The sequence below is a fragment of the Bipolaris maydis genome, assembly GCF_028858645.1.
Source record: "Bipolaris maydis strain C4 unplaced genomic scaffold PSV08scaffold_3, whole genome shotgun sequence".
Classification (NCBI taxonomy): Eukaryota; Fungi; Ascomycota; class Dothideomycetes; order Pleosporales; family Pleosporaceae; genus Bipolaris; species Bipolaris maydis.
In genome coordinates this window covers 284,875-309,328 of record NW_027093859.1, presented here as the reverse complement: position 1 = coordinate 309,328, position 24,454 = coordinate 284,875, and the positions used below count along the sequence as shown (strand labels likewise).

Here is a 24,454-nt window from a genome sequence, read left to right as displayed (position 1 = left end):
CCGGCAGGGGCCAGAAACGCTGCCGACCTTGGCCCCGCTAACAGCCCAGCATGCCATCCGCGCAGCCAGCACAATAACATCACTCAATAGCAGGCAAACCAGGTGTGCATGCTTGTTTTCTTTTTTCAAATACCTCTTCCTTTCCATTCCTCTATATGTTTTGCTCGAATATTTCACACGTCGACACACGGCCGTGGCCTCCGTGCTGTCAATCACCAAGCCACCACTTGCTCCAACTCTCTCCTCCCCAACTGCTGCTTACAAGAATATAAATTAGACATTGGTAACGCCGGTTCCCTCGCTGAATTGCCCTAGAAAATGAGTATAATCTGCCGGTCTGGCAATGACCGCGATGGAGAAATAGTAGACAAAAGAGGCTTGCATGTCCCTTGTAGCAACAAAGACTGGGAGACGACACTGTGTGTATAGCCAGCGCACGCTATATTTGTCCCACGATACCGATAAGAATTGTCATGTACGCCCAAAATGGCATACTGTCCAAGCAAAAAAGAAACTTGACGTCACAAGCTTTTGGCGTTTGGTACAGGCAACGGGGCCCAAAGCTCTTCCAGCGAGCTGCTCAATGTCAGTCATCAACAATGCCCTGCGGCAAGGTCACCACGTCTTTAGGCACTCTCGACCAAGTTCATCCTGGGCCTTAGTTGCAGAGCAATGTCATCTTTGGTACCCATGATTTCTCGCGGTATCCTGCTGACCCGGTTGGCTCCACTGCGGACTGCAAATCGACCAGCCGCAGAGATGCCAGAGCGGTTTGAGCGGATAGATCCGGCATCTGAGCCGGCACCGGCAGGGTCACGGATACGGCCAGGTGGAGCAAAGTCAAGGGCAGTAAAGGTACCAGACTTGCGCATCAGATGGGGACTGGGCAGCACTGGGAGTTCATCATAGGAACCGACAAGTGGCGTGTGGGGGCGAACAGAAGGGCTATACGGCCTAGCGTTGCCAAGAGGACTGTCTGGTCGCATACCGTTTTGCCTATCACGGAAAGAAACTGGAGGCGCAAAGTCCGCAGCATCAAATACCATCGAGTTCTCGTTGAGCTTGGCAGGTGTTGGCAGTGATGAGAGAGCGGCAGGTGGCGGCAGAGGCTTCTTCATTGGTGGGGGTAGACGGCCGCTCATCGACGACATGCCACGAGGGGGTTGGTAGTGCGATGAAGCCATGGAGCCGTTGGACATGTGAGCACCACGTGGACCGGTAGCTGTGTTGCTTCGGAATCGAGGAGGTGCGCGAGGTGGAGGAGTCATGGCACGACGAGTAATCGGCTCAGCAAAGGGTGCGTTGGGCTGAGCAACGACGAAGTTACCAGTGCGTGGGTCAAAGACAGTACCATCCTGGTATTCAGAACCATAGTCCTCGACATAGTCAGTGTATTGGTGTCCGCCAATGGGTTCGGGCTTGGAGTCGTCAAAGTATTCCTTGTAGAAAGATCGGATACGGTTGGCACGCTCTTCTGGGTTCTCCATGGGGTCTTCGGAAGGCATAGGACGCAGGCTCATTGACAGACGGTTGTTGCTGTGGCCAAAGTCATCGACTCCGAGACCAAGGTTCTGTGGGCCAGTTGAGTATCGGGGCTTGGGCGCTGCAATCGTTGGCTGGTCGCTGTTGCGAGGAGAAGGCGGTGTGACCTCGAAACCATCGCCGTAGCTGGAGGTGCTGATGATGCTGTGGTGCGTATTGGCGGTTTCTAGTACAACAGCTTGCGACTGGATACGGGGCAATGAGGGAATCTCGTTCGTGGTCTGAACAGGCGACTTGTTGACTTGCTTTTCGGTGACTTGGGGTTCAGGGATAGAAATGGTCGGGACGTCGGTAGGCTTGGAGGCGACGGGAGCAGCGTGGGCAGGGGCAGGGGCAGGAGCAGGAGCGGCAGCCGGGGCCTCAGGTTCATATCGCGGGTTCAACGGGCTCAGGGGAATTCCTGCCTCGGCAAACTTGCTATCCGGTGACCTGGTGCTGTCAGGAGACAGAGACTCGCCGCGGACTGGGGCAGACGTCGACATTCTTTGCGCGTTCTGGAGGAGACCAGCCTGAAGACCTTCCTTCTTTGTTCCTGAGCTGGACGCAGTGTACACGGAGTTGGTTTCGCCCTTGTATGGTCCATGGCTGCGGAGGCTCTGGTCATCCCTCAAGAAAGCGACTGGTCCGTAGGGGTCATGGGGGTCGTGTGTCGAGCGCGAAAGCGAGTGGAACGACTCACGAGAGCCGTGTAGACCAGGGGGCAGGATGTAGGGGCTTCCAGTTTCGATTGACAGACCGCGGTCGTGACCTCCAGAGATTTCCTTCTCAGAGATGCTCATTTCAGGACCACCCTTTTTACTCGTCTTGGGTATGACGCCTTCCATACCCCAATCGTTCGACTTGTATTTGTCTCTCTGATCCTCCTCCCTAAGCTTTTGCTTGTTGCGACGATGTAAGAAGGCGAGTACAACAGCGATACCAACAACAGGAACACTAGGCATGGTTAGTGGAGTCGGCGGAATGACAGCGTATCACATACACGATAGCTAGTGCGATAGCCAGCATAGGCACTTGGGTTGGCTTTGTGCAGCCGGGCTCGCTGTTGCTTGTGCATTCGAGGGTGTCGCGTGCGAGAAGAACGGGGCTCGCTCTTTCAACGAGTTTGAGAGTTCGGGTGGCGGCGCTGGCGGGAGAGCCCAAATGGCGTACGTTGTCGCGCACATGGTGGAGCATGTGTTGGTGATGTGAGTGTGGCATGGTTGCAAAACCCCTGTCTCATACAATATCGTAACCAGGAATGGTAATGATGTACCCGAGCGGATGGCGATGGGTAACGGGGTCGCGGATGCGAGGGAGTTTTTGAGATTCAAGATGTATGTATTAACAACGTAAGGTCGTAAGTCAGTCGTGACTGCTGATCAACGGAGTGTACATGTAATGCGGGTGCGGGTGCGGGTAGGGAGCGAAAGCACGGCAGTAGGCGAAGGCGGTAGCGTAGCGACACGACCAAACGATCTCGAGCCCAAAAAAGAAAAAAAGAATGACTGGGGTAAGATGCAACGGAGCAGAGAGCGTTGGTGTAGAGGGGGGGTACGAGGACTGAAAGAGTGACTGGCCCACGGAGAGGTGAGGTTGAAGGAAAGAAGGCGGATGGGCGCGAAGGGTAGATGAGGCGCCGCACAGGAGCTCAATGGCGGGCGGTGGCATACAGGGAGCCTCATTGGCCCATGGCCCAAGCCGTGCAGGGGACAGGACCTGTTAAGCCGAACAACAAGAGGCACAGCGCAGGGTTCCTGTTCTAGCGCGGGCCAAGCTGTTTGATGTTGCTAATTGCATGCTCAGTAAGTACACAACCGCTGTCGCGCGGCACGGCCACTGCCTGTGCTGCCTCTGTCATGGCCGCCCCGTCGCAATCGATAGAAGCTGTCGTCGTACGGGTGGCATGCGGCCTTCTCGCACCGCACACCCCTAGGCGCATCCAGGAGAAAACCGCGGCGACCGTTTGCGCTGCCTGCGTGCTGATCGCTCCTTGCGGCGCCTCTACGCCCGATGCGGTGCTGCTAATGCAGGAACCCTTTTAGACGCCCGTGTTGATTCGCCCGCATCCGAGAACAGCAGATTGGCGACTAGGACTGGCCTTGTCCGCTCCAGGCCATACAGCACCACTCGACCCGTCCACAGCCCCCTGAACCCCAATTCTGGATCCGCCCTCGCTGTGAATAGCACTGTCATCGTTGGCACCCAGCAGCGGACCAAGTGCTTGTTGCCTTCTCCTTCCTTCTCTCTGCTTTGGTCCGCTCTGCCGTTTCATTTCTGCCAGCCTCTCCGCCACCAACACCACCACCACCACCAACACCACCACCATCACCACCACCCGCCGCCTCCGTGGAAATCCGGTCCACTCCTTTTCCCACGGCCCGGCAGAGTCCACGCCGGCCTAGCCTACGGCGCTCCACGCTTTCTTCATTTCCGCGCAGAAAGCGGCCGGGCGCACAGATACGTACTGCACGACATGTGGCGGAGTCGTCCGCTGCTTTCGGGCTACCCCCGATGCCGCTTATCAGTAGTCTGCCCATCAAGATTGTGCCTGCTATTCCACCCGCCTATGTAGTATATTGCAATGCCACCCCCTTCTGCCCGTTCACAATGACGCGTCCAAGCCCTACCGTCCAGAAGCTTATGTACTGTCAACGACTCATGGCGCCTTTTGCACTACTCGCCTGCGCCAGACGACTGTTGAGGCTGGTGAGCTGCCCAAGGAGTCGCTCATCTCGCTCACCGCCACCCATGATCACCCTGCAGCATCCCTTCATATCTGTGAAATTACTTGTTCTTTGACAGCTCGCATACTTACTTAGGCTCCTCCCGTTTGATCCGCTCATGGTTCCTAGCATGACGAGGCTTCCTTCATCATGGTGCGATTCTTCGCTTGCACAGAGCCTTTCCCATGGGCTGAGGTCATTGTTGATGCTGGGGGACTCTCGCCATTGTCCGTTTATGCCCCCCCCCGGACTTTTCAATCTGATTTTTCTCTCCCCTCACCACTAGGCCGCCATTGCTTCTCGGTGCTATACTGCCGTGCGTTTGGCTCTTTTCGATAGCTCGTGGGTGTGATAATCCCAGGCATTGCGCGGGTTTCCCGCTTCTACGTATCTGTACACCCAACGTTCAAGGTCTATACGGCCAACAGGACAGGTCTTTGTATCTTCATAGGCATCCAGGCCCTAGGGTGCCACGAAATGAAGCAAAGCCACCTCCTGAGTGTCCAAAGGCTTCGCGGCCAAGACGTCGCTCTGGTTGTACACAGTAGGTGGAGATGCTCACCGGCTGCACTGTGCGAGTCGGCTTGGCAAACACCGAGTCTTTACATATACGAGCCAATGCGGTGGAATATGAACTTTGATGGCACTAGCTCTTGTATCCATTGTGCGCATGTACGAAGATTGGTTTTATGCGTACGTGTGTATAGCAGCCTCATTGGCACTGACCTACTTGTGAAGGTCTACTTGCATCGCCAACACAGAGCACTCGACATTCCGAGGTCTCGGTTACAGATTTCGGTGCAAAGGTCTCGTCCCAGCCGAATACGTAGGTATGCCGGTGTTCATGTGGCATACTGTGGGGTGAATGTCCGGTCATCCGGCCATCCGGTACCGAGTGGCATTGGTGGCGTTGCGAAGTCAGAGGCCTGGCAATGTGCATCGTCATGTTGCAAGGGGAAGGGAGCAAAATCCATTTGGAATGATTGGTGCTGCTTCTTACTTATACTCGGTCGAAGACAGGTGGAACCCCGCCAGCACCTTTCCATTGTGACGTTTCCAGACTGACGTTCTGGGCCATGTCGACAGTCAACGGTTCCGGTGACTTTGAGCCAGACCCTGCGACCAGCCCTGCTTCGCATTGGCCCGAATGCTTTGCGTGGGCAGCGGCCACGATAGCAGCGCAGCGATGGGTCTTTTTGGCCCTGACAGCGCTTCGGCAAGGTGTTCTCGCAGCGCTATTGCGTGCAGCGCAAGCGTGCCAAGTGCGCAGGCTAGGAGATGCGCTGCTGCCATGAATATGCAACGTGACCTAGATGAAGGTGTGGGCTCGTGTGGGCTCCGGTTGGCGTGCATGCTGCACTCTCGTGGAGAAGACGATGGGAGGGTGACGCGGGCGATCGTGGGCCAATCCCCGGATGCGCAGAGGGAAGGATGAGCCGAGAAAGGTGCCGATTGCTAATGACGCACCAACCAGCTTTCTACCATCACGAGGCAAATCATCGTCAGCCAGCGAAGACGTACATGCACACGACCTTGCCCTGGTACCGATAATACCAAACCACACCCCTTCCTTCTTTACTCGTCGCCTCATCCCTGGATCCCATCGCCGATTCTTTGCTCAAATATCAACGTTGGACCCCGTCAGCCTTCTTTCATCCTCAACACGGCAATTCGCGATTCCTTTTGGTCCCTGCGTAGCTCCATAACAATCACCCCGCCTGCTGCCCGCAACACCGCTTCTTCGGAGGTCCCGTTCCTCGTATTCACTTCCAACCCAACATTGCGCACTTCAAACAACATGGCCGCCCACCAACGTACTGCGTCACCGCGTACTGTGACACCAAGCGCTGGAAGCAGGACAATACAGATCAGTCCTCAGCCCGTCCTGCGCCTGTCTGCTCCATCAGGCGTGCTCCGTCTGCGGGCAGAGCCTACCGAGCGACGACATATCCAGTGGGCAGAGGACGTGGTTGACAACGAAGGCATGGGCAAGAAGTCGTCCAAAGGTACTGCAAGCTGCGCCACGTCATTTTGCTACTAGACCCGCTAACCTCTGAACAAGTCTGCTGCATCTATCACAAACCTCGCGCTGTGGATGAGTCTTCCGACGACGACTCTTCGGATTCCTCTTCATCGGACTCGGACTCAGATTCCGAACCTGACAACAGTACCGCAAGGCCCGCCGGCAGGATTGGTGCCGCGCGGGGAAGGCGGCCGCACCAGCACGACCACGACGGATGCGCAGAAAATCACGGCTGTCATGAGGGCTCGGGCCAGTCACAAAAAACAAAGAGGCAGCGGAGGAAGCCCAGCCCAAATGCTTACGAGAAGATGCCGAAGCAGAAGAAGTAGACTGTTACAGCGCCTCAATTGATGCGCTCAAGCTGCTGCACCTGGCTTTGGCGCATACGAAGTGAACACGATTTTCATTGTTTCTGTGGGGTTTGTTTTCGCGCGGAGTTTTGGCATGTCCGATCGGCACAATTTGATTGAGACTGCGTTATTTTGCATAGCATGGGACACTGGACTTGGAAGTCTGTAAAACTTGGATGCTAGATTGTAGACGCATCACGGCGTTATGTAACAAGGCCTATACTTGCCAATGAATTTCAAGCACTTTAGAATCTCACATGTAAGCTCGCAAACAATTCACAGTAGCTTGTGTTTCAGGCCTCCTCCATTCCTGCTTCTTCCTTTTCCTACCTTGGCGGTGACGTCCTTTTTGGCCCTTTACGCATGTCAGGTCCCGTGACTTAGCTCGCTTCCAGCATACCAGCGGGAAAAGCAATCTCAATGATGTTGGGCTCGACTGCATATGCACGTATTGGAACATTGCTCGGCCACCCTCATATGCCGTGTTCCGCGAATCGGACATCAGTCTCATCTCGAGTTCGATCGTGCACTCATGCCTCACCACACCTCCTTTCACATCCTTCACACCACATTCTTTAGCGCAGAAGAGACGCCGTGCCAGCACATGTCTACATCCCGTACGCGGATTCACTCTTCTGCATTTGCTGCGTTGGCTTGCTCAATTACCGTGGGCGCGTGCTGAGTGGGAATGCGAACAAGTGTCTGCGGCAGAGGTGGTCCATCGTCCAATTTCTTTTCTACTTCCCCCTCATCCTTTGGCTTTGGCAGTTTTGCTGTCACTGGTTAGATCAAGATAGCATCACGTATACGGCTTGATAACTCACTCGACGCCATGTTGATAGCCCTCAATACGTTGTGCCAATTCGACAGTACTGCTGCAACCGCTGCGCCTCAATGTCAGCCTGACATCTCCATGATGCTTTTCCCTTATCTGCATGTGCAAATCCGTTCAAGGTCAATTCGAACATACCTTCTGTGCCATCAGACAATGTCGAGAGCTTGTCAGCTAGCATTTGCATTTGGTCCGCAAGCCCTCCACTAAGAGCTTGCAGGTCTTTTAGGTTCGCAAGTTCAGCTTTCTTTTCCGCGATACGTGCGAGTAAGACCGGCGATTGTTGTTGTGAGCCGCCCAAAGACTGATTACGCAGATGCGAAGGGAGAGGACGTCCAAAATTCGACATTTTAGCAGTGAATTGGGTTCAATTCTTTGTTCGGTGGGTGTTTTGACGATATTGTTGTTGCGAAAAGTATGCAGATGTTTTTACAATGTTGAGTTTCTGATGTGTAGATATACGGGCTTTTCTTCTTCGATTGCAGGTAATGGCGAAACTTCTATAAGAGTATGTCTGGACTCTTTCACAAGACTCACTGCAGTCGACGATGCGTTGCTTGTATGTAGAGGCGCCGTTGCCCCTCTAGTCATGTGATTGTGTTGTCGTCTTGCCCATTCTGGGTTAGCTCCTGTTGCCGTGGGCCCGCCGCTCGAGTTGTCAACAAACAGTATGACGAACCGGCAGCCACGACTCACGACGTACAGGATCCCGCCCACCACGACGACGCGATTGTCTCTTAATAGTATAATTACCATCGAAATACCTATCTGCGCAAATGGCGCGACTCAACGAGCCGCCGATAGCAAATCAGCCATCGGCGGAAACCATCGAAGCCGTGAAACGACGCTTTCTCAGACAGAACCGCGAACTGGCAAAGACAAACTCGACCCAATCCATACGCATCCGCAGCCTCGAAAATGATTGCTCGCGACTTCTCGCTGAAAACTTGGCACTGCGCGAGCAAGTGCTCAGCCTTCATAATACCGTCGAGTCGCGTCCAGCTTTTGACCACATCGATGCTGTCAAGCTGCAGCTTGAATCGAAGCTACAAGAACTTGGAGGCTTGGTAGCAAGCCTAACGCAGACCAAGAACGGACGCGAAAAAGATGCAGGCAGGCGGAAAAGCCAGTTGCTAGCGAAGAGGAGAAGCGGAGAGGAAAGACAGTGGAGGAGTGGTTTGGGACTCCAAGAAGTTGAGAATGCTATGCTGCCTACAATCACGGAGGACAAGTTTTATCCTCGAAGGACCATGGGGTATGTAGATGTTATGTATCTGCACACTGAGTTTTACTAACGTATGTAGTGCGGACGAGCTTCAGCAAGTACTGGAAGACCCTGATAGCCAATCGCCAGATATTGGCCCACCCCCCATATCACGGTTCGAGAACGAGGATCCCATTGGGTTTGATCCCAGTCCGGTTGCAGAAGAGCCGCAAGAAGAGACAGCCGATGATGGCGAGCCGTCGCTTTCGGTCAATCTCGAGACGCGTAAGAAGCGACGAGAGAGTGGGCCAAAGCTCAGCATACGCCGTGTATCCGTATTTGAGTCTCCAGAAGAAATTGAAGAGGCACCTGCGAAGCCTTTGCGTACAGGTGCTAAGCGCAAGTTCAGTGTTCAGGAAGATGAGGATACAAATCAAGCCAAGGGCGATGCCTTTAGGTTTTCTCGTCGGAACACCGCAGAAACTGAGACATCCAACGAAGAACCAAGACTCCCCGTTTTGGATCGCCTTCCAGTCCTTTCAGCCAGTAAGCATGATGCTAACCTTTTTATGAGCAAAGCTAATGTCGTAGAACCTGTCAACACCGATCCAGTTGTATCACCAAAAAAACAACGCTCTTCGGCGCAAGAAAAACCAGGAAAGTTGGAGAAGCCAACCGCAAAAGCTCGCAGCCGCCCTCGGCTGAATATAACGCGGAATACCACGCCAGACCTTCCTTCTATACCCATACCGGAGCCCGTCCCTACCGCTGATATCGTTCTGGACTCCCTACCCCCTAAGACGCCAGCTGCAGATGCCATCATTTCCCCACCATCAACCGAACCCTCGAGCCAAAGGCCAGAAAACAAAGATACGCCACCACCTGGCGATCTATCTTCAGCCGATCAAACTGGGCAAGCTGGGCGACCGGGGCGACGAGCACGTCCCCAAGTTAGCTACAAAGAGCCCAGCCTCAATGTAAAGATGCGACGCCCAGATGCAAAGCTTGTTGATGCAGTGGTTGATCGGCGGACAAGTGTCGAATCTCACAACCCACCTTCGACGGTTGTCAAGCGAGAAGCCAACGGGGAGATTGCCTGGAAGCCCGTGTCTGCAGTATCTGGAAGAGCAGCCGAGGAAGAGGCTGAGGCGGGGAGTCCTCTAAGACAAAAACTGGATAGAAGAGACCAGGATTCGAAAGCATCAGCTGATCCAGAAGAACAATCAGCTACCTCGAAAGCGATATCCGCACTCATCAACGAAACAAGCACTGCTAAAAGAAAGATGGCTTCTACAGCTTCAAAATCTGCCACCGAGTCAACTGCAGCGAAAGCCGAAGATGTTCCTGCTTCAGAAGACACGATTGCGGTAAAGGTAGAGTCAGAGCAGAAGGACAGTCTGGCTGTTTTCGACTTTACGGACTCTCCACCTGCTGAAGCTGCTACCAGTCAGCGCACACGCGTCAACGAAGCCGCCAAAGCAGCCCGAAATGCACGCCGCCATTCTGCTATGCCCGCACCAGGAGCGTCATCCACGTCTGAGGAGCGCAGAGCAGAGAGGGAAAAGACGGAGGGTGCACTTCCTTCGCTCCACAAGCGTACTGGGAGCGGGACTACAAAAAGTAGCAGCACTTCCAGCTTGGCTAGGAGTTCCAGTACTAACGGTGTGGCCAGGAGTACATCGAGTGCTCGAATGATAGAAATCAAGGATAAGAAGCTCGGCGTTGCAGGAGGACTCGCCGATAGCGCTGGCATTAATGGCCCCAAGGCAAGGGGCGATGATGCAGGCGAGTCAAAAGTGCGTGACAAGGAAAGGGAGATGAGCGCATTACGGGCCGAGAGAGCTGCCAGCAGAAGGAAGAGTATGATGCTTTAATGACCAAAAAAAAAAGTCAGCATGTAATTTGCGGGCATCAACGTGTGTTATTTGGTTAACATAATGGGCGTTGATACGGTCTGATCTTAGACTTGGATGATGGCGTTGTTTCTTCTTCTTCTTCTTCTTCTTCTTCTTCTTCTCCTTGCGCATATGATACCTAGACCTCCCCTCCTGTATGTCGAGATGATGGTCGCTCGTTCTTTGTAGCGTGTATATCATTTTTTTTATTTGGTTCTCTTCAAGAAGCTACCAAAGAGTCTCTCTATTTGGGCATCTTTGTCATGAAAAATACATTGCGTTATGGGGTAGTTATCTCTATTTTATCATGATGAAAAAGTGATCAGATTATTCGGAATTTTTTTTTACTTTACTTGGCTTTTGATTGTCCGGCAGCTTTGTTATTCATTTCCTCGAGGGCATCCATGTCAATGATGCGTAACTCTGTTCTCGCCCATAATACCACGAAGCAAATAAGGCCGGGCAAGAAACCTCCGCCCACCATGAATCCCTGGCTCCATTCTCGTTCTATCCAGACCTCGGACAGAGCGAGGATTCCACACAGCGCCCGATTAACTGTCACGATGTTGTCGGCAATGGCATCGGCGGTGCTCTCAGAAAGATACGGCACAGGCCTCCTCACGCTCTTTTCCGTCGTCTTCTCCCAACTAGGCGTCTTGTTGTAAATGCCGATCCGGGTTTTATTCTTCGTTTTGCGCGCAGACGCGGCGTTGTCGTCGATTGGCGCGCCCTTTGTGGGTGGGAGTGGGAGGAAGTACAGGGTGTATGCCGAGGCGAGGAAACTTGCTATCGCAGCGAGACTGGGGAGGAATGTGGAAAGGGAAAATAGGCGGGGGATGTAGAGGAGGATGGGGAGTAAGGGGAGGACGAGCAGGAAGAGTGTGTATTTGTGGGTTGTGGATGTATCGTGTGCACTTAGGGTTTGGAGGAGGGCTGCGCGGTCTGTTTGTTTGGTTTGGTGGTTAGTACATGGGGGGTTTTTTTTTTTGGGGGGGGGAAAGTTAAAATGTATGAATGGATAGGAAGGGGATATGTGCCTTGTTCATCCATTCCTGCTTCTACAGCATCTTCATCGTCGGATTCGGAGGGGTACTTGAATGTTTTGCGGAGACGTTGTGTCGCGGCGGTTTCGGCGCCTCGCAGCTTTTCCATCTTTTTTTTATCGTGGCATGTACGTTGTTATGTAGCGGGGTTTGAGGGTGAGAGAGGAGAGGAAGCAAGTGGCGCTTTAAATACTCTGCATGCAGGAATGCGATTGTGGAGTGCGAAGCGGAATGTGAAATGTGGCAGTTATGCGCAAGGCACCAGTTGTTTGTTTGGCCTCGGACGAAGCGAATGACGTTTGTGTGTGTGGGGGGATGGAAACTGGGGATTCCAGACCCTACAATTAGCGCCAGGCGGCTATTGAGAACCGCAGTAAGATTAGCGGTACCTTTTTTTCTTTGCGGGGTTGAGAAGGTTATTTTATGGGATTGTTGATCTTGCGTTCCACGATCGAATTATATGATAGGTTGTTGGCTAGTAAGACCCTTTTCGTCCGAAGCTAGCTCTTACAGACGCAATGCTCCGACTACCATGATGCCCCACCATAGCCGCGCCCATCTTTAGTGCAAGGCAGGGTATTCATCATTGTCGAGTTGCGATGAGAGATACTGACTTGTGGTGTCCGCTTCATGTACACAAAGTCCAAATCTCGCTCCTCTCTACTGTATCTTTTCTTGTGCTACTGCCGTGCTGTGTCAGAGTGAATGAGTTCAGTTACTACTAGTACTTGGCACAAATTTCTTTCCTACTCTTAAGCACACTATGAAATGCTCTGACTCCACAATTCGTAGTACCCAGAGGCGCTGAAGACAGCAGAAGAGTAATGTATCGTTGTACAAGTCAATGGCTTCTTATACATGTCACACACGGACCATTCTCATCCTTGTTTTGGTCCGACCACATACCACAAACTGAATTACTCCTTCCAGCGAACACCGACCCAAGTCACTCAACTCCACTCACTCTTTGCGATGCGTTTTTTTCCTATTGAACACTAGATACGTAATACTATTTGCTACTATCACTTCAACTTGCAACCTCCACTTGCATGCTTTGATACTACATGCATCTCTCCCTACCACTCCCCTTTCCCTCTCACACCCCTCCAATCCACCCACTTACCCACATACCCAAAACAGCCACCTCCCCCTTCGGCCTGTTTCTTCTTTGATAAAGAAAAAGGATACCCACATCGGGCTCCGCCATCGGCACGTTTCTGCCATTATCCCGATAATCTCGCCATCGGCAAGTTCTCCGTACTACTACACACACCCAACACTGCCCATTCTAGCACCGTGAAACTCGGAATTGGGCCGAATAAGGACGAATACCCGCAATCCCTATAGCGTTGGTTTCATGTCATTCGGGGAGAATACGCCTAGTGACGGTGTAGGAAGGGCCGTAAGGAGAGAGAGAGAGAAGGAAAGTGGAAAGGGAAAGCTCCGTTGAAGATGAAGACGGTGATATGGATACGAATACGTGCATGTTTTTCTCTTTCGTAAATCAGTGTGCTGTTTTACCCCGATAAAAGACCGATTGATCAACACCAATCGGCATATCCATTCACTTGAGGTTGCAAAATTGACTTGAATAGTACACTTGACGTGGGAGAGAGACCAACGCAACAACAACAGCAGCAGCCCCCCCCCTCTGATCCCAGAAGAAGAAGAAAAAAAAAGACTTGCAAACTTGGCATTTCGTTGTGTTTCGGAGTCCGAATTCTTGAATCCTTAATCCTGCCGGACTGTGAACAACTCACTCGTCCAAGGACACGGGAGTCCCCTGTTTTGTGGTTATCGGTCAAGATCATGTTTGCGTCTACTTACTCCAGGAGTATTCCCTGTATGAGACAACAAACAAGGACTACACAAGCAGACGATGCATTAGTCAATTAGACCTACAGTCGACACGTCACGTACGAACACGTTAGAAAGTCATGCATATTCTTCCAGTATTGAAAAAAAAGAAGAAAAAAATTCAATTAAAGTAGTTAATTGTAATGTCGTGATCTCATATGCCCGAGCACTTCGCGCCAGATCCGTTTGGAAAAAACTTGCCCACTCTCCGCCTGCCTCCCCCCAAAAAGGGCATTCTCCGTTCCGTTCATTTGTCACCTGTGGAGAACATGAAGCGTGTCATGCACACACATACACATACATTGTTGTTTTTTGAAATGTCGTAGTAGTATCAAGTAAACAAAAAAAGGAAGCAATTTTTATGTGCATGTCAAACCCCATTCCCAGTCCGGCTTAGGCCCTGGTGGAACCACGTTTAGGACCCATGATGTCGTCTACAAGGTCATTCCAAATTTGCCTTGCCATGCCCTCACCCTCCTGGCGGGTAGAGGAGAATTTGCTGGCGATGCTCTGGTAGCCGAATGAGCTTTTGTCGGCGGTGTCGGACATGGCCGAGGGAGAGTGGATATGTGTGCCGTCACTGCCGACGGCGTAGATGGTGGGCTGCATGGGTACCTACACATATCTCAAGTCAGTCACATGTTTATGGGTGGAGAAAATGGAGTCAACGTACTACACCCTCGCTCTCGGCAGAGTGACCTTGGACGTCAGCCCATGGCAAGATGGGGACCCTGATTCCCAGAGGGGCGCTCCTGGTTTCCGGGTCGAAGCCGGGAATGTAGGCAAAGTCCAGGGTGCTGCTGTCGCCAACTGCCTTCCTACTCCTGGAAGTGTTGAAGCGGCGGACGTTGTTGCCCGTCTCCGGGGCTTCAGAGACAGCGGACGAGTGCTCGCCAGAGAGACGAATTGGGCCACGAGAGCGATTTGAGCCGTATGGCTTGTCGGTTGTGAGAAGGGAGGAAGATGATGTCGAGCCAGTCATGGACAATTGTCGGACGGTAAGGCGGGGTCCGAGAAGGCGGGGACCCGCAGCAAGAGCGCTGAGGGCGCGAATGCTAGGTTTTGATGCGGCCATTGTGAGCAGATGTGGTGTGGTGTGGTGTGGTGTGGTATGGTAGTGTAAGAGAGGAAGAAGAGAGCAGGAGGGGCAGCGCAATCGAGGGTGAAGCAGCAGATATGGTGATTGGTAAGAACGGAAACAAGACGGTTTGGTCGTAGCCCAGAGACTAGATTGGGAAGAGATAAGGTTGGGGGGATTGGTAAACGTCAGCACGTCCCGGAGTTTCTCGGAGTATGCAAGTGCTATCAGGCTATCCAGCAGTAGGGTACAGGTAGGCGTTGACAGGCAGGATGACAGTGACAGCTGAGAGGGTGGTCGCGATGGGGGAGGGGAAGCTGGCCCTTTAACCCCCCCGCGCAGCCTCGCCCAAACCGCCTCGCCTGGTCGGATTTTCTCGGCCCAGAGGCCCTGGATTGCTTTGCACAAGGCGGTCAGTGTGTTGTCGGGTGACTCAGTACAGCCCCTCCCCCCTCCAGTGTGTTCACTTCATAACGAGCGGAGTGTTCGGGGATGCAGCGACGGACTCCGAGGCGCGTGTTGTATGGGCTGCATGGTCGAGTGGAGCTGGGCGGTCCGGGCTAGAGAGGAAGGGGCATAAGGGCGCTCCCGAGCCAATGGGCGCGCCCCACTATAGCATATGCGCCGCTCGTCTCCCCGCACTTTTTTGGGCTTGCAGCGAACGCGTGCTGCTCACCTCACGAACCATCTCAGGTCACCGGCATGTCGTCTGCGTTTCGCATCAAAGGTGAGGGGTGGCCAAACGCTCCAAAACGCCCAAGACGCGGACCTGCGTCCGCACTGCCGTCTGTCTTGTCGCCTCATCATGGCGCTCCGAAAATGTCGGTGTAGGGCCTTGCTGGACGCGCAGTCAACAGGGGGGATCGCCATAGGCCTAGCGATGTCGGCTCCTTCCCGCAACCATGCACAGTCTACATAAGTAGTACGACTTGGACTTGTGCCTCTTCGATCGGCTCTCCACCTAGTCGACACAAGCCTTGCGTGACACTTTGGGGCGCGAATGAGGCGTGCAGTTGCACCCTCACCACCAGCCTATGGCAGCACCCCACCCAGACGTTAGACAGCGGTCCTTCTTTCGGCGCCTCTAACCTGCCCTAATCATGACGGCAGCATGATGGTGTCTTGCATGCCTGCGTGTCGTCGTCTTTCTGTACGTGTACTTACTGGTGCGTTGCCTGCTGCCCCATTGGTGCTTGTTGGGACCGTGGGATCCAAAGCTTCTACTCCGGCCGCACCGCGTTGGACAAGGCGTCTGCACAGACTTTGTTCCTGTCGACCAAGATTCTTCTGGATTCTTGCAACGTCGCAAGGTCTGCCCAAACAAGTAAAGTGAGGCTGGTCAACATGAATAGCACGTCCCACTGCCCTGACTAACATACGGATGCCCCACCACAAGCCCCTGCCCACCATCAACCCCGCCAAGCTGCATGTATTCGTGATGGCATTTCACCAACATCAACAATGGTGCTGCCCCAAAATTTGCCATCAAATCAGACGAAGAGCATCGGCCTGATGGTCTAGTGGTATGATTGTCGCTTCGTAAGCTTGCCCCGCCGCCGCCACCAACACCCAACCAACACCGTCCTAACAACCATCTAGGGGTTTCTCTACCTGGATACAGTGTATCTGTTATGTGACAGGCCCCGGGTTCGAATCCCGGTCAGGCCCTTTGCATCCTTTTTGCCTTTTTTGAAAAAAGAAAATGATGATGCTTCTGCTACCTATGACTTCGCGTACATGGTTGGCATCTTCTTTTGCGTGGCTTCGGGTGGTGAAGGGATGGGCGGCACTGCCTTTCATTTTGCTCGGCCTACGGAGCCCTGTTAATGTCACAAGCCAGCATCTTTTTTGTTGTAGTCACATCGAGGAGAAGCAAAATGACAAGTCGAGATGAAGGGCATGTTTTTTTCAACTTTTTTTTTTGGTACGCCTCAGCAAGCCACGAGAAATTTCCTTTGGGCGTTCATCGTGTCTGACTGTTGCGGCTGAGACGTCACATTTTACTACAGGCACAGTGCAAACTCCCAAAGGTGCATTTCGTGTGTGGTATCTGCAATCATCTAGATGAAAGAAAAAAAACAGTGCTCTCCACATCGCCTTAGGTAAAACTCCCAGATATTGTTCAATCCCAAGCCCAAAGGGGGTATAAGTGAACCCTGCTTTCGCGCCATGAAGCAATGAAAGTGGTATATAAGCGCAGTACATACAAGGAAGCGACAGAACAAGCGGCAACGCAGCAAGAAAACCCAGGTCATAAACGCGTGAGAAATGTTGTCCAGATATCCACCCTGAAAGGAGGAAAGTGTAAACAAGCCGCAGAGTTGGAAAACATCATCGGCCGTCATAAGAGTCGCTCACCCACCCATTGTTGTTACCGGCATACATGGGCTGTTGGTTACTCTGCTGATAGTCGTTTTCTTCCTCGAAATATTCTCCTCCACTCGAAGCATCGAAGCTGCTGCGCCCGCTAATGTCACCATCTTCATCAGGCGGCCCAGCAGGAAGCTGATCCCACTGAATACCTGCAAGCGCAGGGTACTGCGCCAGAAGAGCGGCAGGCAAGAATGGCTGTGGCGCCTGCATGCTACCAGCCTGGGCGAACGGCTCAAAGCCAGGCTGTCCAGGCATCATACTGTTGAAGTTCTGAGCAGGCATCGATGCAAACATGCCATTGCCATTGTTCATCTGCTGATTCTGGCCGTTCCATTCACCCTTCTCACGTGCTTCTTCTTCCAGCAAAGGTCGAATACAAACACGACCTGCTTCGGACCGGAAGTGCCGACCGAGAGCGTCTGCGCGGGCGAAGCGCCTGCCGCAGCCCCAGCTGTTGCCGTCCTTGAGGTTACCACGGCACACAAACTTCTTCTCTCCAGAGTGGAGACCCTCATGTCTCTTTCGGTCATGTTGGCGTGCAAACGCCTTGCCACAAACACTGCAAACGAAAGGGCGCTCGTCTGTATGTGTGCGTAGATGCGATCGGAGATTGTACGCTCGTGTGAAGCGCTTTGGGCACAGAGTGCACTGAAAGGTCGCTGGGTGCTTTTGCGTACGCTTTGGGTTTGACCCGTCGGCAGGCGCGGGCCGCGTGGGGTCTGCGAGGTCTAGGATGTAGTCGCGATTAGGCATGCTGGATGTGGACGATCGGCGGGACGATTTTCCAGAGGGTGAGGGGGAACGAGACTTTGCAGCATTGGGAGAAAGTGACCGATGGACGCCCGAGCCAGGAGTAGAAGCGCGCGAGCTGACACTGCTAAAAGGGTCAGATTTGGCACGAGACCTGTTTCGACTGCGTGCTGTCTTGTTGTCAGCATAACTCATACAATGCAATTTAAGCTGCTTACATCGGTCGGGCGGGCTCAATGCATCCAACTGGGGTTCGGTCTTTGGTGGCTCGAAGCTTGCTTGTCGCGAGGGCGGTGCGAAGTCAATGTTGATTTCTGGTGGTGACATTGCATCTGCGTGGCCAAATTCAGGCATAGGCTGGTTCAGCGATGGAAATGGCTCCGAGTTCTGGTTAGAGAAGCCATTCACACCTTGAGGCGCATAGGGGTTCATGCTCTGGTTGAGGCCAAATGTATCAGGCTGGAACTGTGGCAGAGCCTGCTGATTCTGGGGCAACAGGCGAGGTGAGATGTTGGGGGTGTTTGAGGCGCTGATGTGCGCATTGCTGTTGTTCAAGTTGAATCGGTCAAACCCAGGCACGGGGTCCTGGAATAGCTGCGGGTCGTGTTGCGCGTGAAGGAGAGGTGATGGCTGGTCATTGTCGAAGCTATCATGCTGGTGCAAGTACGGCGAGTTGTGCGCCGAGGATGCGACGTCTGAATAGCCAGCGTCACTGCCTCCTCTGGACCTGGGTCCTCCGAAGCTTGCACTCGCCATTTGACCCCATTCTGAACTTTGTCCGTAAGCCGCACTAGGGTCAAGCGACGTGTGTCGCGAGTGACCTGGGGACCGGAATGCGCCGTGAGCCATGTTGGGCGAAGCGTGCGGACTTGAGCCCTGGTGGTTGTTCATGTTGGGAAGAAGGTGGGGTGGTGTCGGCGCGTTGTGAGGTGCGGCTGCCATCTGATGCATGAGATCTGACGGGTTGACGGACTGGTTCTGTTGCGACTGCGTGTCGAGTATGTGGGGATCAAGCGTCTGGCCAAGGTACGAAGACAAGGGCTGGTTTTGCCCAAGGTCGTTTGTCTGGAAGAAGTTGTTGAAGTCGGCGTTGTTTGGGGCAGCTAGATCGAGGGGGTCAGGCGAGATGTTGTTATTGTTGCCTTGGGGGCCAAAATGCGGCGTGTTGTTTTGCGAGAGGCTCTGCGAGGCCTGCAGGTAGCTTGAGTCGGAAAAGGCGGTTTGCTGGCCGAAGGACTGGCCCTGACTTGCAGTGAGGAACTGTGGGTTGCTCAACCCCGCGCTTGTGACGGCGTAGGAGGAAGGGCCCTGGATGGCGTCGAAGCCCAAGACGGCGTTGGGCTGGTGCTGGAATGGCGGGTGTGAGGTGGGCGAGGGGGAGTGGTCTTTATGAGCATGCTGGCCAGCCGAGGGGGAGCGCCCCCGTTGCTGGATGTCCATGATGTAGGTATTCGCGTTCCTAACAATAGGTGGGATGTGGAGGGAGTGAGCCCTGAGAGCCGCGCTTGGGCCCGCGTGGAGAAGTCAACGACACCAAGAAACAGGCACGAACGCTGAATGGTCCAAAGCCCGCCAGGAACGCGCAATGTATTCTCTTGACTGGCTTGACGGCTGGGGCTGGTGAGTGTGAAGGAGGCGCAGTGTCGTCGTCGGTCGCAGACACAGCCCACCTCACGAAGAGCAATGTCGCTCGAAGCGGTCTAGCCTGCTATTATTAGCCCCGCGATGGGAATCCCACTGCAAGAGTTCTCTCGTGAGTTCCCGCGTTTCAGTCGCTCGAGCAGTGAAACGGCCAGGCTGAGCGAAGAGTTATGCGTTGTCCTCGACCCTGGAGGAGAGGTGGTTTGCTTGCCGTGGCCTTGTGCCGGTACGAGCAACTCAAGAGAGCGAGAGAGCGAGAGAGCGAAGCAGGGAGAGACTGTGCGCGCGCGCACACACACACACAAGGACAAGACACGCCGGCAGGAGATGACTGGTGTTGCGCGAACGGCGGCGGGCTAATCTGGCAGCGCCGTTGGAATGGGAGCTGAGCTGACCGCTACCCGACAGCTGTGACGTTTTGCAGAATCATTGTGCTCGATGCTCCGACCGCCCCAATCTTATACACCCAGACGGCTTCTGGTCGACCGTGTACTGCAAATGACAGGTGTGAATTGGGGCAGGCTCCTCACTTGGCCCACGCTCCCACCAGCTGCAACGAGTGGTCGCCGTCAGGATTGCAGAAGACCAGTATCGCCGAACGGCCATGAAACGGTCGGCATCAAGCTGACCGGCGGCAAAGCTGCACGTGCAAAACCGCAGATTTGATTTCACGGGTCGCGCTACTTCTTGGCAGAGGGCGTCCAAGGCCGGTGGGCGGTCCCTTTGTGCACTGCCTCGCTTCCACACATGTCGCAAGGCACACTCCCTCAGGGCTGATGACCACGTCCCCGCCATTCTACGTACATACGTACATACACCAAGCCCTTATGCCCTTTTCGGCAAACTATGTGCAGTGCAGCATAACATGCCTTCTGCAGCGATATTTATAGCATTTGTCCTTCGGCCCATTACTTCTTGGGATGATGCGCATGCACACGTAATGTCCTCTTCATGTGCTGCATCGACTACACAATTACACGCCCACAACCCGCCAGGGCCCAATGACCCAACGTCTCGGCAGCACTGCTGTTTACTTCACAACCCACCACCCTACCTTGGATTACGACGCTGCCATGGCCTGACCCCCCGCCTTCTCTTCGTGTGATCAGAAGGGCTACATGCATTGGCTTGGTCCAAAACAAATGTCTTCCTGTCGGTCATGGCTATGATCCAATATAGTCGTCCGTGAAAAATGGACCAATGCTGATGGCGCCCTTGGCGTGTTTAACCAAATTTCAGTCCTTGGGCAGGATCCCACCTCCCGTCTTGCGGAGGTCCGCCCGAAGGTCGAGCATTGCCAGACGCTGTTGGGGGACCACCAAACCGTATTCCTACTTCTGGAGTCCACATGCCTGCAGCCGGAGGCATACTTGCCCTCGTAGGCGTTGGTGCAGTCAGTGGCTCTTCAGCATGTGCACTTGCGCCATAGTGGGGATCCTGTGCGTCGGCTTGCTTCTGCTGCTGCAGCGAGCTTGACGCTGCTTGCTGAAGACCGAGCGAGCTCATCCGGGTCGTAAGATCGCTATTTGTCATCAGTATAGAGCAATAAACCACCAACTGCCCCAACACACACACATACCTTTCCAGATGGGATGCTTCCGACTTGCGGTTGTAGGCAAAAGTCCGCGCTTCATCCCTAAACCGATTCACAATCTTGGCAAGGTCGTTGTAGAACTTGCGGCCGACATCAAGGTTGGAGATGATTTCCTTGTACTTGAAGTACGCGTTCTCCAAGTTTTGCAATGCCTGTTCACGTTTCTTAGTAGACTGGTCTCCGCGACGAGCAATCAAAAAGGCAGCGTTTGCGTCTTGTAGCCGTTTGATCGCCTCGGCCTGTTCCTTCTCCTCTTCTTGAACCATGTCCAAGTCAGCATCGTACATCTGTAGTCGCTTATCAAACAAGCTCTCAAACTGTACAGCCTCGATCGTCTGCATAGGATACTCCCGCTCTAAGCGAGCGGCTTCGCGTAGCAGCTCCGGGTCTAATGTCTTGTCAGGGTTTGGTCAGCGACATGGCAGTGCAACACCTACTGATGTCATCCTGTTTCGCCTTGGTCCTCAGCGCTTCAATCTTTCGCCGCCGTCTGCTCTCAAGTCGGCTCACTTCATTGAAGCTGCCCCGTAACTTGACGGCTTCACGTTCTACATCTCCAGTAATGGCAGGTCTACGACCACTGGGCACATAGTTCTCCAGTTCATGGTCTGGTCCACTAAGTAGCTTGATGAAGTATTCGTTTTCCTTGAGCTTGGTCTTTACAATGTTGTCGCTGTTTGTTGCAGCCTTGAAGTAGCCATCAATTTCAGCAATCTGAGCGTGTAGTTTGGGCGCAGCCTGCGCGGCAGGTGGTCGGGTCCATTGCTCAGTGCCGAATTTCCGACGTGCGCCTTCATCCTCTGCAGCTTCTGAGCGCAGGATGTCGACACCTTCCTGGTAGATGGCTTGGTCGGTATACATGAGCTTCTTGGTGTCTTCCATGGAGCGTAGAAGTCGGTTGATGCCGTCTTGTTGGCGTATCTCATCAGCGTGGGCAACCAGACCTGGCGGCAGGCCTAGTGGTTTCTCGAGAGCCTGGAGCGACCCCGGCAGGTTCAAGCTACGGAGTACCTCGTGGATCTTGTCCGTCAACGCTTCCAACTGCTCAACGATCTGACCGTTGACCAATCGATCGCGGCGATCGACGTAAATACTTGCTGCCAGGTGTACCGAGTATGGTACCAATTTGGAAAAGAGTGCTGGGCCAAGCTCGCCGTGCTCCCCTAGCATTGAGTTGGACTCTGCAATCTCCTTTGGAACCCTTGCTACCACCATGTTTGCTCTATCCAGTATCTTGAGTTCTGCCTTTGGTGGAACGGGCAGCAGATAAATCATGTCATTGTCCTTTTCGGCACGCTTTAGGTCTTCGGTTATGCGATTCTTCAAGCCGTTCAAGTCAGCCAACACGGCCTTATTGATGTAACGCTGTTCTTTGAGGGCTTCATTGACGCATGTGAGACTGTCGCGTAGTCTTGCAACCTCTTCGCCATACTTGCGCTTCTCGAGGGAGTCGCAAGCTGCACGGTACTGGGCAGCAGCAGCAAAGTGATGATGCTTTGCTGTCATGTGGTGTATCCACTCACTGCTGATTGCGTCCGATTGTATACCTGCGTCCCCCGCTTCATTGTAGAGATCCGACACACGTGCGGCTAGTTTTGCAATCGTGGCATCTTTCAGCCCATCTTTGACCGCCTTCTGCCAGAAGCACTCTTGGGCTTGAGCCAGCAGAAGCTTCTCCAGGCACTCGAGTGTCATGAGATCCATATCTTCTGGAGGTTCGGTCCGAAGATCGGGCAAGATGTTGTTTCTCAGGTGGGACAAAACGCCGGCGCCGAGACAGAAGTTGTTGGCGGCCGCTTTCAGCCCGTCTGGCGTGCTTCGGTTGGACGACATTGCCAGTTGCGAGTACATGGCAGCGAGATTGAACATGATGTTGGCGAGCTCGAACCGGAGATTGTTGCGCGATGTCGGGCGGCTTGTGTTGTATCCCAGCGCAGGATACCAGGGGAACTCGACACCGATGTCGATGGGGAACTTGCCGCTCAGCCATATCAGCTGCGCGGCGTATTGCTGCAACTTGGGGATGTTGCTCGGGTGGGCTTCCTGAGCATGTGTGGCGACGGAGCGGAGCCTCTCGAACGTCTCGATGTCCTTGGTGAACATGTCCGGGTGCTGGTCATATTTGGACGAGATGTACTGCTTGACGGCATCGCTGAGGTTGACCGAGTGCGAGCGTCGGAAGGGAAGGAAGAGGATATTGCTGGCCATTTGGTAAGTGGAGGGGCATGTCGAGACCTGCGTTGTACCTACGAAGCCATGGTAGAGGAATGTTTTTTTGGCTGGCATGGACAGCACAAGCTCTGCCCAAAGACGTCACCGCCGCAGTCGCAGGCCAGCCCAGGTCCCCGCGCTAGCCAACGTGGGGCCGCTCAGTCTCAGGGTTCAGCATCAGGAACAAGACAAGATTAGCACGCGACATGGGCCCGATGATGCCGGGCGACTCTGCGTTTCTCTGCTTGGCTATAGAGGAAACAACTAGATCTTTGCAACATGCGAGCAGCGCAAGAAACCGTTTGGTACCTCATGGGCTATGTTTCCGCAGCTTGGTCATTGGGCATTTCTGATCGGACCGGTATTCAGTACTACTGTTGCCATCTCGAGTCTGTCCGGACGATATGGAGCATCGCATCACCATCACACTCGTTGCTGATGCTCACCATGCGGAAGATGCGGAGCGACAGTTTGATCTACAAAGGCACGGCAGGGGACACGGTGTTGTCCACAAGATCAGCGATGGCATAATTTCCATTCTGGGCCAAAGGACGTTCTCCGTGAGCAAGTTTCACCCCACTAAATTGTCCGACCCTCAAACCTTAGATGAGAAATGCGCCTTGCTGAGGCGCAACGGGTTCCACCTGCCGGACTGTCATGGCAAAGGCTGGATATGTCAGCGGAGCACGACCACAATCTATTGCAATCTAGCCGAATTGCACCATTGTCTTGAAACTTGCTCATATCCCTTGGTCAAAGTTCCTACATACGCTAGCGCGCGATGTAGTCGATTGTATATAAGTACCTCTTGCGTGACCGCTTTAATGATTGCTAACATTGAACACAAAATCTCGCCAAATCCACGTTAACCCTCAAGACCACCACCACCAACCCTCCGACCAAGCCGATATCACACACCTACAACCTACACAATGACCCACACATACAAGTTCAACGTTGCCATGAGCTGCGGCGGCTGCTCTGGCGCCATTGAGCGCGTGCTTAAGAAGCTTGATGGTCAGTACCGTGCTCAGCAGCAGTTGCGCCACGACAGACTCTAACAAGCGTGCAGGTGTCGAGTCATACAATGTCTCTCTCGAGAACCAGACTGCTGAGATTACCGCTGCCGACTCGCTCGACTACGACACCGTCCTGGAGAAGATCAAGAAGACCGGAAAGACGGTCAAGTCGGGCGAGGCCGACGGTGAGGCCAAGGAGGTCTAGGGCAGAACATACACCGCCAACGGGCATTGGTTTTTCTAGTACATTTGTTTGTTTGTTTTTTTGGACAAGACGCGGTGAACATTACTACGGTCGCATTGTGAGTAAGCCTTTGTGCTGCCGCGACGGCCCTGTACA

The 24,454-nt window shown here is 53.6% G+C and overlaps 8 protein-coding genes across 8 annotated transcripts; 3 read left to right on the top strand and 5 right to left on the bottom strand.

Moving 5' to 3' along the window:
- Positions 1–470: 470 nt before the first annotated feature.
- On the bottom strand, positions 471–2,829 carry PSV08DRAFT_28581 (uncharacterized protein). Its single transcript, XM_014221205.2, has 2 exons — positions 2,522–2,829; positions 471–2,475 (listed from the first exon to the last, which is right to left on the bottom strand). Exons 1-2 carry the CDS (start codon positions 2,737–2,739, stop codon positions 627–629), a joined length of 2,067 nt encoding a protein of 688 aa, XP_014076680.1. The 5' UTR covers positions 2,740–2,829; the 3' UTR covers positions 471–626.
- Positions 2,830–6,015: 3,186 nt separating this feature from the next.
- Positions 6,016–6,744, top strand: PSV08DRAFT_272486 (phosphatase inhibitor-domain-containing protein). The gene is made up of 2 exons (XM_014221204.2): positions 6,016–6,250; positions 6,307–6,744. The coding sequence occupies exons 1-2, from the start codon at positions 6,043–6,045 to the stop codon at positions 6,594–6,596; spliced, it is 498 nt and encodes a 165-aa protein (XP_014076679.1). The 5' UTR covers positions 6,016–6,042; the 3' UTR covers positions 6,597–6,744.
- Positions 6,745–7,145: 401 nt separating this feature from the next.
- PSV08DRAFT_272476 (DASH complex subunit Dad2-domain-containing protein) lies at positions 7,146–7,857 on the bottom strand. Its single transcript, XM_014221203.2, has 3 exons — positions 7,588–7,857; positions 7,442–7,501; positions 7,146–7,390 (listed from the first exon to the last, which is right to left on the bottom strand). Exons 1-3 carry the CDS (start codon positions 7,796–7,798, stop codon positions 7,245–7,247), a joined length of 417 nt encoding a protein of 138 aa, XP_014076678.1. The 5' UTR covers positions 7,799–7,857; the 3' UTR covers positions 7,146–7,244.
- Positions 7,858–8,218: 361 nt separating this feature from the next.
- PSV08DRAFT_217216 (uncharacterized protein) lies at positions 8,219–10,547 on the top strand. Its single transcript, XM_014221202.2, has 3 exons — positions 8,219–8,704; positions 8,754–9,199; positions 9,245–10,547. Exons 1-3 carry the CDS (start codon positions 8,226–8,228, stop codon positions 10,525–10,527), a joined length of 2,208 nt encoding a protein of 735 aa, XP_014076677.1. The 5' UTR covers positions 8,219–8,225; the 3' UTR covers positions 10,528–10,547.
- A 229-nt stretch (positions 10,548–10,776) lies between these two features.
- PSV08DRAFT_359651 (uncharacterized protein) lies at positions 10,777–12,013 on the bottom strand. The gene is made up of 2 exons (XM_014221201.1): positions 11,586–12,013; positions 10,777–11,490 (listed from the first exon to the last, which is right to left on the bottom strand). The coding sequence occupies exons 1-2, from the start codon at positions 11,698–11,700 to the stop codon at positions 10,898–10,900; spliced, it is 708 nt and encodes a 235-aa protein (XP_014076676.1). The 5' UTR covers positions 11,701–12,013; the 3' UTR covers positions 10,777–10,897.
- Positions 12,014–13,548: 1,535 nt separating this feature from the next.
- Positions 13,549–14,629, bottom strand: PSV08DRAFT_272434 (uncharacterized protein). The gene is made up of 2 exons (XM_014221200.2): positions 14,122–14,629; positions 13,549–14,063 (listed from the first exon to the last, which is right to left on the bottom strand). The coding sequence occupies exons 1-2, from the start codon at positions 14,521–14,523 to the stop codon at positions 13,842–13,844; spliced, it is 624 nt and encodes a 207-aa protein (XP_014076675.1). The 5' UTR covers positions 14,524–14,629; the 3' UTR covers positions 13,549–13,841.
- A 1,912-nt stretch (positions 14,630–16,541) lies between these two features.
- Positions 16,542–23,142, bottom strand: PSV08DRAFT_407746 (bro1-domain-containing protein; the record flags this gene model as incomplete). Its single annotated transcript, XM_014221198.2, has 6 exons — positions 16,542–17,819; positions 17,868–19,108; positions 20,549–20,812; positions 20,870–21,272; positions 21,322–23,084; positions 23,135–23,142. 6 exons carry the CDS (start codon positions 23,140–23,142, stop codon positions 16,858–16,860), a joined length of 4,641 nt encoding a protein of 1,546 aa, XP_014076673.2. The 3' UTR covers positions 16,542–16,857.
- A 783-nt stretch (positions 23,143–23,925) lies between these two features.
- PSV08DRAFT_272410 (heavy metal-associated domain-containing protein) lies at positions 23,926–24,425 on the top strand. Its single transcript, XM_014221197.2, has 2 exons — positions 23,926–24,112; positions 24,168–24,425. The coding sequence occupies exons 1-2, from the start codon at positions 24,028–24,030 to the stop codon at positions 24,317–24,319; spliced, it is 237 nt and encodes a 78-aa protein (XP_014076672.1). The 5' UTR covers positions 23,926–24,027; the 3' UTR covers positions 24,320–24,425.
- Positions 24,426–24,454: the final 29 nt, after the last annotated feature.

Bases quoted from the DNA above. Each gene is read 5' to 3' on its own strand.
- PSV08DRAFT_28581 (XM_014221205.2), bottom strand. From the start codon at position 2,739: ATGCCACACTCACATCACCAACACATGCTCCACCATGTGCGCGACAAC. The intron at 2,476-2,521 runs GTATGTGATACG...AACCATGCCTAG, and splicing joins GCTATCGCACTAGCTATCGT to TGTTCCTGTTGTTGGTATCG.
- PSV08DRAFT_272486 (XM_014221204.2), top strand. From the start codon at position 6,043: ATGGCCGCCCACCAACGTACTGCGTCACCGCGTACTGTGACACCAAGC. The intron at 6,251-6,306 runs GTACTGCAAGCT...CCTCTGAACAAG, and splicing joins GGGCAAGAAGTCGTCCAAAG to TCTGCTGCATCTATCACAAA.
- PSV08DRAFT_272476 (XM_014221203.2), bottom strand. From the start codon at position 7,798: ATGTCGAATTTTGGACGTCCTCTCCCTTCGCATCTGCGTAATCAGTCT. The intron at 7,502-7,587 runs GTATGTTCGAAT...ATTGAGGCGCAG, and splicing joins ATTGTCTGATGGCACAGAAG to CGGTTGCAGCAGTACTGTCG. The intron at 7,391-7,441 runs GTGAGTTATCAA...AACCAGTGACAG, and splicing joins GGCTATCAACATGGCGTCGA to CAAAACTGCCAAAGCCAAAG.
- PSV08DRAFT_217216 (XM_014221202.2), top strand. From the start codon at position 8,226: ATGGCGCGACTCAACGAGCCGCCGATAGCAAATCAGCCATCGGCGGAA. The intron at 8,705-8,753 runs GTATGTAGATGT...TAACGTATGTAG, and splicing joins TATCCTCGAAGGACCATGGG to TGCGGACGAGCTTCAGCAAG. The intron at 9,200-9,244 runs GTAAGCATGATG...CTAATGTCGTAG, and splicing joins CCTTCCAGTCCTTTCAGCCA to AACCTGTCAACACCGATCCA.
- PSV08DRAFT_359651 (XM_014221201.1), bottom strand. From the start codon at position 11,700: ATGGAAAAGCTGCGAGGCGCCGAAACCGCCGCGACACAACGTCTCCGC. The intron at 11,491-11,585 runs GCACATATCCCC...CCAAACAAACAG, and splicing joins AGCAGGAATGGATGAACAAG to ACCGCGCAGCCCTCCTCCAA.
- PSV08DRAFT_272434 (XM_014221200.2), bottom strand. From the start codon at position 14,523: ATGGCCGCATCAAAACCTAGCATTCGCGCCCTCAGCGCTCTTGCTGCG. The intron at 14,064-14,121 runs GTACGTTGACTC...AGATATGTGTAG, and splicing joins CTGCCGAGAGCGAGGGTGTA to GTACCCATGCAGCCCACCAT.
- PSV08DRAFT_272410 (XM_014221197.2), top strand. From the start codon at position 24,028: ATGACCCACACATACAAGTTCAACGTTGCCATGAGCTGCGGCGGCTGC. The intron at 24,113-24,167 runs GTCAGTACCGTG...ACAAGCGTGCAG, and splicing joins CGTGCTTAAGAAGCTTGATG to GTGTCGAGTCATACAATGTC.